Source organism: Serinus canaria, chromosome 1, assembly GCF_022539315.1.
Source record: "Serinus canaria isolate serCan28SL12 chromosome 1, serCan2020, whole genome shotgun sequence".
NCBI lineage: Eukaryota > Metazoa > Chordata > Aves > Passeriformes > Fringillidae > Serinus > Serinus canaria.
The window spans coordinates 74,912,879-74,927,282 of record NC_066313.1 but is presented as its reverse complement, the minus strand read 5'-3'; the positions used below and the strand labels follow the sequence as shown (position 1 = coordinate 74,927,282).

Genomic DNA, 14,404 nt, shown 5'->3' with positions numbered 1-14,404 from the left:
ATATCCTCTATTTGCAAAATTCCTTATCAGTCTCCATCTTGCTAGCAACTGCTGTCTGGCTAAAAGGGTCAGTTAATTCAGGTCTCAGCAAAAATTCACAGATTCGCAGATCAATAACTTACATTTGTATATAGTCAATACAGACAGTAATGGCACAGTAAGAGTAACTTGTTTGGTTTCTTACCTGCAAGATTCCAGGTAGCAAGTCTGCAAAATGTTTAAGAAGGGGAGCATTGAGCTCATTAGCAAGCACAAATGCAGCTGCAGCTCTAGCAGACAAAGTCTTGATCTAAAAGACATGATTGAAGAAATAAATGTGAGAAACTAGTACTGAAACATGCCTCTGTTAGTTTTTAACATGGGATTTAAAATTTTACTTCAAATAAAGGTAAAGTGATAATGAAGACCTTCAGCATCTACATAGTTTACAAAAAGTTAATCATACGAGGTGGCAAGTAGTCCCTAGTTTTGCTTTTTGTTTTGGTGGTTTTCATTTAATGAAAGAAAAGAGGAAAAAACCCTATTGTTTTTAACTTCTATCAGAACTTCAAATATGCATGCAAGTGTCATTCTCATTTTTCAAGAAGTGTGAGCTAAGTGTTTAAGACATTCTTCTTAAAAGGCATGACTTGTGGTACTTTAGAAAATGTTATTCGGTCGACTTTCAAAGGTCAGAAAAAGTAATCCTCGGGGGAGCAGCAAACTGAACCCATATATCACAGCAGGGTTTCTTATTCTTGCCCAGCATTTCCCATAACAAGAGAAACATTTTCAAAGTACAATTCTCTGCACAAATCAATTAATCTGAAGCCTTGCAGAAAAGCAAGGCTTGCTCAAACACCCTTAGAGCAAAACATGCACGAAGAGTTCAAGGAGCTGTTGCATATTCAGACTTTTGAGACATACCATGTACCATCTACATACACTGCATGTAGAGAGATGACAGACTTACACTGTTAAACACAAAGGCCAGAAAGAGAATTTAACATGGGGTTTCTGACCCCTCAATGCTGCTGGCTAAAACCCCATCTGCCAGGGCCACTGCAACTGGGTTTTTCCAACCATAACTAGGGAAGAATTTGGGCCTAAACAATGCAGATATGAGCAGTCAGTCAGCTTTAGGACCACAAAAGGGTCTGAGTCTTTGGTGTGCAGCAGGCACAGTCAAAACTCTATATGTACATCATTTTCAGGTAATGCAATTCTCTGGTTAAAATCTATGGTTTAACCTTTATCTTTGAGACTACTGCACTGAATTTCTATGCTCAGAACATACTAAAATCCCCAAAGAACATAAAGATCTTACTGAGGGATGTTCCTGATCTTGCATACACTGAACCAGCATTCTCTTAATGACATCCAAATAGTGCTGCTGTTGATTCCCAAAAATCCCAGGAAAATTCCTAAGGATAAGACCAAAACATTAATAAAAATTGACACAAGGTAAGGTTAAACTAGTATTTCAAACTTATCCATTGTTTAAGCTACAGATTGTAATTGTACATGTTTGAGTTAAGTAAGCCACAATACAAGAAAAGATATTAAATAAATATGATTGCTAGTTAATTACTTTGTGACAGTTTTCCTTTCATTTTCAGACATGATTAGGCTATCCTACAAAAATGTAGCTTACCAGAAAATATGTAGAGCAGCCTCACGCAGTCCCACATTCTGAGAGCTGACAGAGTCAAATAAGAATTTCAGAACTTCTGGCCACTGGTTGTTGCCATCTTCATCTACATTAAACACAACAAAGTTTGAGGATAAGCAAACTTCAGGATGGTGAGATATCAGTGGGGCAGGAAAACCAGTCATCACTGACTCCCTGATCTGAAGATGTACCTAAGTCACAATATAAAATATTGTGAAATGTCTAATCTAAAACCACTCCATAACAGAAGATGATCTCTGTTTACTGCTATATAGCAGCACTCAAAATAAGAAACTGATGCAATGTTCAGCATAATTCATGACAATTTACACAAAACTGGATTTATAAACCTTAATACAATCTCAGCCAAACTTGAGCAATTTAAAAAGCAGAGTTTAAGAATATTATTTTCATCTGGTCAAGGATAGTGTAAACAAATATTAGGTTCTATTATACGCCATGGAATTAGTTAGCACGTTGTGCAAAAGCCTAAGCAGAGATACAAATACAACCCCTATCAACACATAAACATTTTACTACAGTATCAACTTATATAAATAAAGTACCTATTAAATTCCTGGCCAATTCAGCGACTATGTCACATATTTTCTTCCTCATAGTGGACTGCACTTCTAACTGGATAAAGAGCAGCAATTCACTCTTGACTGATGTCTGATCTTCAGGTGACAGAGCTGGATAAACTTCTTCAAATGCAGATGACAACAGGCGGCGCAGAAGGACAGCTGCCATCTGCCGAGCCTGTTAAGGAGAAGTGTGTGTGTGTGTTAAAGTGTTTGACGTGATAATCATGCTCCTGCAAGGGAACATCAACATCATGCTTCCAAATGACACTTCCATTGTGTAGAGTTCTTTGATGAATGGAATACCTCTCAAGCAACAGATGACAATTATGATAGTGAAAAAAAAAAAACCATAGTAAAGAAACATCAGCTTACAACCATGTTTCTGACAATTACAGCCCTTCAAAGAAACAATGACAGTACTGAGGCATTCAAGTTTTTTCTATAGCTCTACCTCAGAAATACTTTGTGGCAAGTTAAGAACTTAGCTGTGCTATTGAAAGATCTTTAAAGCATGAATTCTTTCTATTTTAAATGGCCTAATGAGGTCATTATAATCCAGACAGGTTTTTCTGGATTAAAAAGTGACTTATTGGGGCAGTTTTGTCAGATAATTAACCTGTAAACCCTCCTTCACATTCTCAAACAACTAAACCCAAATCCAAGTCAAAACAAAGCTTTCAGTGTTTTGCAGGTCTATGATGAAACTTTTTTCTTTAAACTTGAACTTAAACATAGGAACCTCAAAATCACATACTACAATCTTATATCCTGTAGGCGTACACCTATTTTATAACAGTATCATTTACATATCCATATTATTTTACAATTGTACAAGAACTAGAAGCAAAAAATATAGTAATTCAAAATTAATAGAGCAACACATGTAACAAAACCTTGTGTACGCTAAATTCTCACAAAAAATAATCCAAACTCAATTTTTTCCTAAGATATTCTTATTTAATGTGCACACGAATGACAAAGTTTTATTTATAAGCCTTTGAAATTCAAAACTCTTCAATGAGCAGCAAAAGTAATCATTTCCAATTTCTCGATAACGTTTCTATGACATAACCTATAGATGTGAAACACAAACTGCTGCAAAGTGTCAAATTCTGACATACCCTGTAAACATCAGGTATTGCTAAAACAGCACCCAAGATACTATTCTTATGTTCTGCAGTCTCCAGACTCACTGTGTCTTTTTCTAAACTACCCAGCTCTCTCCTGTACAGCTAAGGAGTACTGCACTCAAAGTGTCTCTGTACCAGCAGAAGGAAAGGACTAGAACTGGACCCAATTCTTTATCATTCCATATCTCCTCCTCACCATCTCCAGTGTGGACTAAGGCCACCACATATGCAGGATTAGCTCTTTCCTAGGAGATGTAAGGAAGGCAGCAGGTGAACAGTCACAGTGCCCACCTGTGCTGTAGTTCCCATCAGAAGCCCAGATTCTCTAGCAATAGGCTGTCATAGGGGAATGTGAGCTCAGAAGGACATTCTTCCCCCACTGCCTGTGGGAATCGCACTAACGATGTGTCCAAAAGCTTTAATGGTACCAAAATATAATTACATCTTTCTTTCTCCCATCCCTTGGAGCACCAATACTGGGAAAGATTAAATTTTTCCTCATTAGTATGGTAAACTTACATAGAAATGCCTTGAGTAGGGAGTAAGTTCACTGGGACTAAACAGGGCACAAACTCTGGTGTTGTCTTCCCTTACTCAAGGCATCGTGTTTCAGTGAGGATTTCCTGACACCTGATAATGACTGAACTCGCATTATAGTATATTCTTTCATGAAGTACTAACAGGTGGACAGACAGGGAACAGAGGTGAAGGCTACATGCTTTATGAAAACAAGGATAAGAATTTCCGACTCTGAAGAATTTTATATATTAGAAGACTGATAAACAGGCTGATTGCAAAGTAAAAACACAAGTAGTAAGACATGCAGAAAGACACAAGACCAGCACTACATTATCTCCTAGTTATAGTTACTAGTTTAGGAAAACAAACAATCTCCAAAATCCCTAAAGCAAATTCAAGTGTTTTAAGGAGTGACAAATGAGCTACTGACTTCTAATAATAAAAAATGGCATATTTTCCTCAGCGGATACTCACTTACATAGGAAAACTATCATTGTCAATTTAATTACGACAAACATGGCTGAATTAATGGCACTTCCAGGGCTGTTTCCTCTACTCTAAGAAAGAATATTTGTATTTTTCACACACCCCAAAGGTACATTAAATTTAAGTATTTCAAAATATGTACCTGAACAAGCATTTTAAAATTCTGCAATTTAGTATCAATAGCTTTTAATGAGGAGAGGAACAATATAAATCATACATCCCCAAAGAAGGAATTCCAGCTTCCAATGAAGCATAAAGAGAGCACATTTTTTCCCAGCGTTGGGTCTTCTGCATGTCTAAATTACTGAGATGCTCACATACAACTGAAATGTTAAAGTTATTAATATAAAAAGTAGTCATAATACTCTCATGCTTCTGATTAGTAGAATTTATAGTGTGTTAAAAATGTTTTAGTATTTTAGGGATGACAGAAATAAAGTACAAGATGAAAATATATTTGCTGAGCAGGGTAGCAGCAGAATTATGAACAGCAATCTGGGATGCCATGCTCTCCACTGATATTCAAAGCATCCACGTAACCCTACATATTTTATAAGAAAAAGTTTGACTATCTTGCATAGCACTGTCACACTGAATTTTACTTCTGTTTTATTGTTCAAGTCCTCAAGGAGGAAAACATGGAGGGATGGAAGTAAAAAACATTTAGCACATGATTCAAAGAAGGACTTGTCATTCAGAGATCTAGTCCTATGTGGAATTCAAAGCACAGAGCGTCCAAGATCCACAGACAACTCAAAGGCAGAACTGCGATGCATCCTTGGGCTGCCTTCCTTCCCAAAGGCTAAACAGGGAGCTGTCCACAACAGCAGTCTTCAAACTGAGAAATGCATCCCTTAATGTGACAATATGGGCAGAGGTCTGGGAGAGGACAGGGCCCTCCAAGAAGGCTGTGAGTACAGCAGAAAGAGTTTTGCAGGGCATTTTTGTTATGTTACTAGTCATCTCTAAATTAGGACACAATCAAAATCTGCCAATCAAGTTAACTAAGAAAAAACAAATGCAGGGGAAAATGCAGACTTCTGCTCCTCTCAAAGATTTATGTGATAAATCAAAACTGCAATGTAACAGCCTAAAATATTTAAGTCCTAAAAATAAAAAAAATCAAATCAACTCTGAATATACATCACCTTTCTGTACAGCCCTTTAAAATGCAGTTGCATAGTAAGCAGTCTTAATTTTGTAACAGTGAGACTACAAGTGTCGGAAGTAAGGACAAGCCCCTCCTCAGACTGAGGTGTACAAACATGCACATCACCTGGCACAGAAGTGTTCTAACCGCTAAGTCAGATGCTTCCCTCCACTTCTGTGGACAGTTTTACTTTGCTATTAGGAAAGTATTAAATAAGAACCGAGGAAAGAGGTGAATATTTCTATAGTTTAGGCATCTGGCTAGAAGAAAACCTGTTACACAGTTAGTTAAAAGAGTATTCCAAATCTAGCTTAATGGTGTTTTTTATGTCAAATACAAAGAGTACTTGGGAGCACGATTTGTATCCCTGTTTCTCCATTTAAATGCCAAAACTACTGGGTTGTAGAGGCAGGACTTCCCCAACTGCTGTCTGAATAGTCCTTCAAATCTTGTACTCTCTACAACACAGACACCCAACTCATGCAAACAGGATGGGCTACTTTCTTCATCCTAATTTTCCTGCAAGGACGTAAAGTAATACAAAGGCTTCAAGATGAAGAGTGATCTGAACCCAGCTTTCACACAGCCTGGACAAGGCACATTTAAAGTTCTGAAGCTCCTTCCAGCATCCTGTGTTTGGTGGTGCTGGTACATTCAATGTGCTCAGAGGACACATACCAGACCCAAAGCTCTATCCACTGGTGACATGCAATATTCTGCTCAGCATTTGGATCTCTATAAAACACATGCAGAAACTACCTGTTGATACCAGCATCATATTAAACATGCACAGAACGCTTCCCAGCATATGCAGTGTTTATATGCAGCATTTAGATTGAGCATGGGGATTACTTCACTTAGGCTCTAATTAGGCTACTAAGTAGTTGGATTTACAGGGAAGAGGTTGTAGGATATATTAATCAGGATTTTTTGAGTCCAGCACCACTGGACGCTTACTTATGGTAAGAGCTAACATTTAAACCTTCCTTTGATTAACCCATTGGTAAAATTAAATGTCAAGATATTCTACAAATGTTAGCCTTTGATGTCTCTGGCAAGAGTAACTTCTATGGGTGAAAAGTCTTTTTGTACTTTGCAAGTTGAAATCCAAGTAACTGGCAAGATTCCTAAGTTTTACACTGGGCTATTTCCTTAGCTGATGTAAAGGGAATAAAATCAGCAAACACATGAAACAAGTATTTATTTATACTTTGTAGTAACACTGCTGTACAGTTTTCTATTATTTGAAACATCTCAGAGGAGCAAAAAGAAAAACTAGATACCTCATGCAACCAGTTGCTAGTATAATATTGAAGGAGTCTGTCAGAAGAACACAATATCATAGATCGCTAGCATTAAAAAACACAAATGGCAACTAACTCTAAATTGAATACAGTCTGCCAGAAGAGACTGTTATCCACAGAGAAAAAGCATACTTATGCTCTTATAATATTGTTCAGAAATTGTTTAAGTGACTCTAAAATTTATAGTATCTTGAAAGTTTAGTAGTTCTTTGCTCTGCATATCCAAGTGAATAATAGTTTTACCAGTAAGTACTTTAACGGATTGCTAAAGTTGTGAGCCTTACAAAACTAAGAAGCAACTAAAAGACACCCATACTTTATGCCCAGATTAAAAAAAATGTATCTTTAGACTACTCTCCACTCATTCCATAATACTGCCAGATGACTTAAGAAGCACTGTAAGTTTCAGACAACACACAAGATTAATATGTTTAGGCACAGGACTCCAAGTAAAAATCACTTCTCAACTGTCACTTGAAGAAACACGACAGTAACTGACATATTAGTTATATATTTAATGGAAAATAACACTCATTAAGCAAAGCACACAACAGAAAATAAAGGAGACTCAAGCAGCTGCTTACAAAAAACTATTTCTGAAACTAAATATCCAGCACCACAAAGTCTCAGCTAGTGAACTGGGCATGCAACAATCAAGACAAAAAGAGATATCCCTCTACAAATGTGCAGTAAATTAAGATGCTTCAAGTAACACCAAACTTGGCTCATTTATTCCAAAATGATCAGCACTGATTTCTTCACTTCTTCTACAAGTCCCATTAAAGATCTGCACAAATCCAAGGTTATTGAGCCATACCTCCTCGGGAGTAGCATTGTTCCTGATTGCCTGCAGGAGGTAAGTGATCTTTGATGGGCCTGGAATAGTCTCGTAGGTCTCCTGCATAAAAAGAGATACAGCTTATTGTAAACATTTATTATAAAGCATGTGTTAAGCATTAATATTAATTGACTCTCCTTTTAAAACAACATCAGTATCCATCCAATTTTAAAAAATAACATAGCAGAAAAAAAGAAATGAAACTTATCAAAATAAAAATGTATGACCTAATTTAAAATCATGAGTAAAATCTTAGCTCTCTGGTAAGATCTGCCATATTGGAATGATCTACATATGCATGGCCACTTAGGAGATTAGTTACAAAATATAAATAGAACATAAACTCAGAGAAATACAACATACGCCAAGCATGTCCTACAGGGAATCCATCATAGCTTTTATCATATCAAAGAATTAAGAACTTTGGAAGCCTGAGACCGAGCTGTGACCAACAGGTTAATAATCACAGACTAATGTATAGTTCAAAAATTAGATCAGTTCTGGTTTTGAACCTTTCAAAAACTTTTACAATGTTATGCGGCAGCCACATGTCTCAACCATACATACTGAATCAGAATGTCTTATTTTTAAACTCCTGCCTGAATTTCAGAAAGAGAAGCTATTTAGTCTCCTCCTTAGGAAAACCCTCTTAACAAAATGAGAAGTCTAATCAGTTCAGTTACATTGTCTTACATGCTTCTGTCATGCATTTTATAAGTCTCCTTTTTAAATTATATTGTTACTTAGAAGCTAGAGTCAAAATACAGCAAAACAACTTTTGCTATCCAAAACATGGTATATGAGTGCGTTTTGAAACCATTTTTTAAAAAAGTATATTAAATGTATGTAGGTAGGAGCAGCAGCTCCTACCCGCTACAAGCTAAATAGCAACCCCTCATAGTTCTATACTTAGTAACTCCGAGTTACTTTTTGTTGACAATCTTGAAGATTAATTGCTTCACCCTTTCCAAATATTCATTATCCCATCCTGAACTCAAGGAATGAGCCTATTCTGCAAAGCTCAGGTTCATTTCTATCAGTTCTCCTCCTGCCTACTTCCTATTTCCAACTCTGCAGCAGCTCCTTCTAGTACTCTAACAGACTCTTACACACCTTGACAGGGTACCTGCTATTGTCAATTAAGTGTTTAATATTAGACATCATCTTCCTCCCTTTCTGTACCTGCTTCCTAGTAGGCCTTCTTCACAAAGTGAATCTGCAGTTCATATTCTCTCTAGCTGCCAACACACACTCACACAGTCCATGAGACTCAGAATCCCCAATGAATCCCTGCATTTAATCTAATCATTTCATGGAGACTGCAAAATTAAATGAGGTTTAGGGTCAGAATAAAAAGTCTTTCTCAGATTAACCTCTCCCATGAATGTATACACTTATACTGAACTGTTATCTACAAATCAAAAAACTAATACCAAAACACAATGGCTCCCTAAACCCAGGCCCAGCACAGACTTGTTATGCTTTCACAGATAACTGAAGCACAGTAAAGGCTGGCTTCCCTCATGTCAATTCTGATAATCATAAAATTCTATTTTGAGTTGTTTGTTTAACTCACTAAAAATGGCCAGCAACCTAAGCAGTTGTTCAATGGTATAACTGTCAATTCTGTAAACTGGATTCAGAGGATGCTTATGCCAAGGGGCACAAGAAATACATGCTCAAACACAGAACCTTCCCTCTGGGCTGGTGGGAGACTTCTTCACTGGGCCTACCAGCCTCGCCTACACTCTAACTATGTAGCTGGATCCTGCTACAGCTTACTGTATTCTTTAAGTTTGCAATTAGTTCCCCAGTTATCTTATACAGAAGTACAAATTTCTCACCCACCATGACCAACTTTCATAACGCATGCAAGAAAGTATCTATTGTCTACACTTGCTACTCATGTTCTCCCAAACCTGAGAAATGCATTTGAAAAAAGAGCATAAAATCACCAAAAGAAAGTAAATTAAAGTTTTTCTCTAGAAGACAGACACACAAGTAAGAAGACAGGTTTTTATAGTCAACAGACAACACTCCAGGATGGATGGTAAAATAAACCAACCAGATTTCAGCCAACTAGTCAGGTTAAGTTATGAGCATGCTAGTTCATACATGTAATCACAGAATGTTTTGGGCTGGAAGGAACATTAAAGACCATCTAGTTCCAAGCCCTCTGCCATGGCCAAGGATACCTTCCACTAGACCAGGTTACTCAAAGCCCCAGCCAACCTAGGCTTAAGTATTTCCAAGAATGGGGCATTATAGCTTTTCTGGGAAGCTTGTTCCAGTGCCTCAACACCCTCACAGTAAAGAATTTATTCCATACATCTAATCTAAACCTGCCCTCCTCAAGTTTAAAGCCACTGCCCCTTGTCCTATCACTGCATGCCCTTGTAAAAGCCCCTCTCCACCTTTCTTGCAGGTCCCCTTTAGGCACTTGAAGGCTGCTCTAAGGTGCCTCCAGTCTTCTCCAGGCTGAACAACCCCCAACTGTCTTAGCCTGCCTTTCACAGGAGAGCTGTTCAGACCCTCTGACCATCTTTGGGACCCTCCTCTGGACCCACTCCAAGAGGCCCACATCCTTCTTGTGTTAGGGGCCACAGAGGTAGACACAGTACTCCAGTGGGGTCTCACAAGAGCAGACTATACACATACAAATTCATACACATCTATCAAGTTTGGAGTTATCAGGCTTTCTTCCTCACCCTTTTTTTTTTAACATCTTTTACTACTATCCTCCCAAACAGGATATGACTCCACATCTCTATTAAGTTCAGTCTTCAGCTGAACACCCCACATTTTCATCTCAATGACCAAACCTATTTGGAATAAACTGCTTAGTTCCCTGTCTATCCATTTCTCATTCTGACTGGTTTTCACTAGATACAAATGAAAACCTGCTATTCATTTTATCTGCAGTTATTTGAATCCTTTATGTATTCAATATTACCTTCCAACAGTAAGTACACTTTGAAAAACTGACTGGACTATGCCAATGTTAAAAACCAAGTACGAGTCCTGTAAGATTTTAGGAAGCAAATATTTTAAAGGTTATGCAATACTTTTATCTGAAAAAATCTTACTTCAAGAATTAAGACTGACAACTGAAGTCAGTCTAGCAACGCTGTAGAGAGACAGATTTGTGTTTCTAGGTGAAAGCTCATTAACCCACCACAAAGACTAAGTGGGGTTCTTCACAGCCACACATGGTGGAAAAATGAGAAACAGGCATAAATTGAAAAAAAGGAGGTTCAGACTGAAAGAGGTCCAGATCTCTCTGTCCTAATGAGGGCAAGTCAAGCAGGAGCGAGTAACTCAAAGAGCTTGTGCAGTCTCCATTCTTAGACGTTTTCGAGAGTCAGCAGGACAAAGCCCTGAGTGACCTGATCTGACCTGATAGCTGACACTGCTTTGAGCGTGGCAGACCTCCTGAGAACCCTTCCACCCTGAATGATCCTAAACCATAAAATAATTTGCAGCACACCTTGGAAATATTCAGAAACTAATGACAAATTCAGTGCAGATAAATAAGTAAAAAGTTATACTATTCCTAGTATTTTTATAGGAAACTAACAGACTTGAAAAACTTGGTATCTATCATGCCAATTAGGGTTTCTTATTGTTGATTGACCATAGTACATATGAAATAAATACATACTTATGAATATTAAAAAGAACTCCAACTCAGTTTCAAGCAAGTTTCTGACAAAATATACCAGTTTTAGGAATCTAAGCTTTAGAGTTCTTACCCAATGTTTTATTTCATAGGCATTGTGACACAGGTGCACAACGAACTTGCTTTGTAACAATTCCAATAAAGTTCAAAATTTTTTAGAAATGTTTTTAGGTTACATGTAGGCAGTTGAGAAAAAAATTCAGCTCCCAGAGAATGGCCTCCATTGCAGCGCTATGTTCAGGAATGTGGGAATAATTCTTGCTGACTTTCTAGAAAGTGCAGTTATCAATACTGAACTTCACTAGCTTTCTAAAAATGTGTGTCTCGCCTCCTTCCCACTCTGGATTCATATTTGAGGAATTTTCACTGCAACATCAGGAATAATGCTTTTTATTCTTCACCAAACAATGCGCTGAACTCTGCTGACCGCTGGAGTGATGAGAGCGATAAAAGACCCGATGCAGCCATGCAGCGGGAATTCATGCTAAACCTAGACGCTGGTATTTAATTCAACGGGAGAGATTCCCCACCAGGCTTGACAATGGAGCCTTAAGCATGACAGAGAGAAAGAATTAACGTGGCTTAGCCGCCACAAAGAATTTCAGCTGAAACAACATGTCTGAAAACTTTTTGCTGATAACAAGAGAAACTCAGCATATTGAAAACACTTCTTTTGGGTGAAATACTTCTTAGCTGACGAAACACTTGAACACACACGGGTCCGTTCCGAAAAGTTAAAAAACCTAACTCGTGTGTGGCAAGAGAGAAGGACCTCGGTCCCGCTCCTGCCGGCCCAGCTGGGGCGGGGGCACGGAGCCCCTGCGAGGGCCGCTTCGGGAGCGCACACAACAGCGCTTCCATCGTGGCAGGCACCCGCTCTGACCTCCTTCGGGAGCCGCCTCCGCTCCCGAGCCACCGAGAGCCGGCCCCCCCACACGCCGCTGCCGCCACCGGCTCGTGGCCCCCCCTGCGCGGCGGTGCCGGGGCCGCGCTCAGTCACGCCGGGCGGCTCAGGCTGAGCCAGCCATGGGCAACGGGGACAAGCAGCCCCTGGCGACGGTCCCACACGGGCCACGGGGGGGGCGGTCTCGAGGCGGGAGAGGGGCGAGAGCGGTGCCGGACACGCCGGGGCGGGCGCCGAGGGGAGTAACGGGACCCTTCGCGCCCTCACGGGCCAAGGGCCGGCGCGGGCCCTGCGCCCGCCAGGCAAAACGGTCGCCACCGCCCGGCCCCGCCGCCCCGACCGGGGCAAGGCCCGGGCCGCCCCGGCGGCAGCTGGTGCCGCTGCTCACACGTGGGGCTCGGCCGGCCCCGCCGCCTCCCTGCCCCCCTCCCTTCCTCCCTCCCTCCCGCCCTCCGACGAGGCCCGGCGGGTCTGACAGGCCGTCTCGGCAGCCGCTGACGCGGCGGCCCCGTTACCTCGGCCTGCTTGCGGACCGCATTGTCCGGGCTGAGCAGGTTGCCGAGGAGGGCGTAGAACTGCTCCTGCTCCGTCGCCGCCATTGCTGCGAGAGGGAAGGAGAGGGAGGAAGGGGGAGCGCCGGCCGCGCCGCCGGCGGGGGAGCGAGGGGCGGGGCCGCAACGCTAGCCGCGCTCCCATTGGCCGCGGCGCACGGAGCCTCGCCCCCGATTGGCCCTGCCTCCCTTTGACGTCCCTGCAGCTCGGGGCGAGGCGGGCAGCGGGGAGCGGCGGCTCAACCGACCCTCATTGGGGGTTTGTCTCCTCGCGTGTCATTGGTGCGCCGCCTCGCCGGGGGCGGGAGCCAGGGGCGGTGGAACGCTCTGATTGGTAGGCGGCTCCGGCAGCCCCGGCGGGATTGGACGGAGCCGCGGTCGGGCGGCGCGGGCAGGGAGGGGTCGCGCCGGGACGCGGAGCTGGGGCCGTGCCGGGGGGAGGGCCGGGAAGGGGAGGGACGGAAAGCGCGGGAGATCGCGGGGCGTCGCCTCCGGGCGCTCGGTGACGTCGTGCTGCTGTCCCGCGACAGGGAATCAGTGAGTCACAGAACGGGTCAGGTTGGCAGGCACTTCTGTGATATCTGGTCCGAGCTCTCTGGTCAGGCAGGCTCGTCCTGGAGCACATGGCACAGGATTGCATGGAGACAGGTCTTGAATATTTCCAGTGACGGATACTCCACAACCTCTCTGGGCAGTCTGTTCCAGTGCTCAGTCACTCGCACAGTATAGAAGTTCATCCTCACGTTCAGGGGAAACTTTCTATGCATCAGTCTCTGCCCGTTGTGTCCTGTTCATTGCTCAGCACCACTGAGCTGAGCCTGGCTCTCTCGTGGCACCCTCCTTTCAGATACTCATAGGCATTGATGAAGTCCCCTCTCAGCCATCTCTCCTCGAGACCAAGCAGGCCCAGCCTTTCCCTCAGCCTTTCCTTGTAGGAGAGTTGCTCCAGTCCTCTCACCCTGCTCTGCTGGACTATTCCAGGAGCTCCATATTTTTCTTGTAGTGAGGAGCCCAGCACTGGCACAGCACTCCAGAAATGGCCTCACCAGGGCAGAGCAGAGGGGCAGAACAACTAACCCTGATTTGCTGGGATTGGTCTTCCTAATGCAGGAAGGATACCATTGGCCTTCCTGGCCACAAGGGTGCTGGTGGCTCGTGGACAGCTCATTGTACATCAACATTGCCAGGTCCTTCTTTGTAGAGCTGTTTCCCAGCAGATGAGCCCCCAGCCTGGGGGTTATTCTTCCCAGCTGCAGGACCTTGCATTTGCTCTTGTTGAGTTTCAGAAGGTTCTTCTCTGCCCATCTCTCCAATCCACTGAGGTTTTAATAGGTTAAATAAAACTTAATTAGTATTCCCTTTGATCTCAGGGGATATCACAGGTTCATGAGGTGCAGGGCGAGAGGCTTTGAGCATTACCCTGATCATTGGTGGAGGGCTCTTTTCAGCCAGCTGTTCTGGGTGCACCAGCCAGCTGTTTGGGATGCAGCTGTGGGAGTGGCTGGCCAGGTCAAGTATCTCCTTCTACTGTGCCTTGGCTGTGCCCAGGGAATGCCAATGCTCTAATAGAAAGCAGGACAGCTCAGCCAGTGAGCTCTGGTGGAGAAA

General features: G+C 42.2%; 1 protein-coding gene across 1 annotated transcript in view; it reads right to left on the bottom strand.

Moving 5' to 3' along the window:
* IPO5 (importin 5) overlaps positions 1-12,914 on the bottom strand; it is a 40,518-nt gene extending 27,604 nt beyond the window's left edge. The window contains exons 1-6 of the mRNA XM_030234238.2: positions 12,761-12,914; positions 7,642-7,722; positions 2,218-2,410; positions 1,634-1,736; positions 1,307-1,403; positions 185-289 (exon numbers count right to left, since the gene is read on the bottom strand). Of these exons, the coding sequence (XP_030090098.1) occupies positions 185-289; positions 1,307-1,403; positions 1,634-1,736; positions 2,218-2,410; positions 7,642-7,722; positions 12,761-12,844 (663 nt within the window). The 5' untranslated portion in view covers positions 12,845-12,914. The remainder of the gene's footprint in view (positions 1-184; positions 290-1,306; positions 1,404-1,633; positions 1,737-2,217; positions 2,411-7,641; positions 7,723-12,760) is intronic.
* Positions 12,915-14,404: the final 1,490 nt, after the last annotated feature.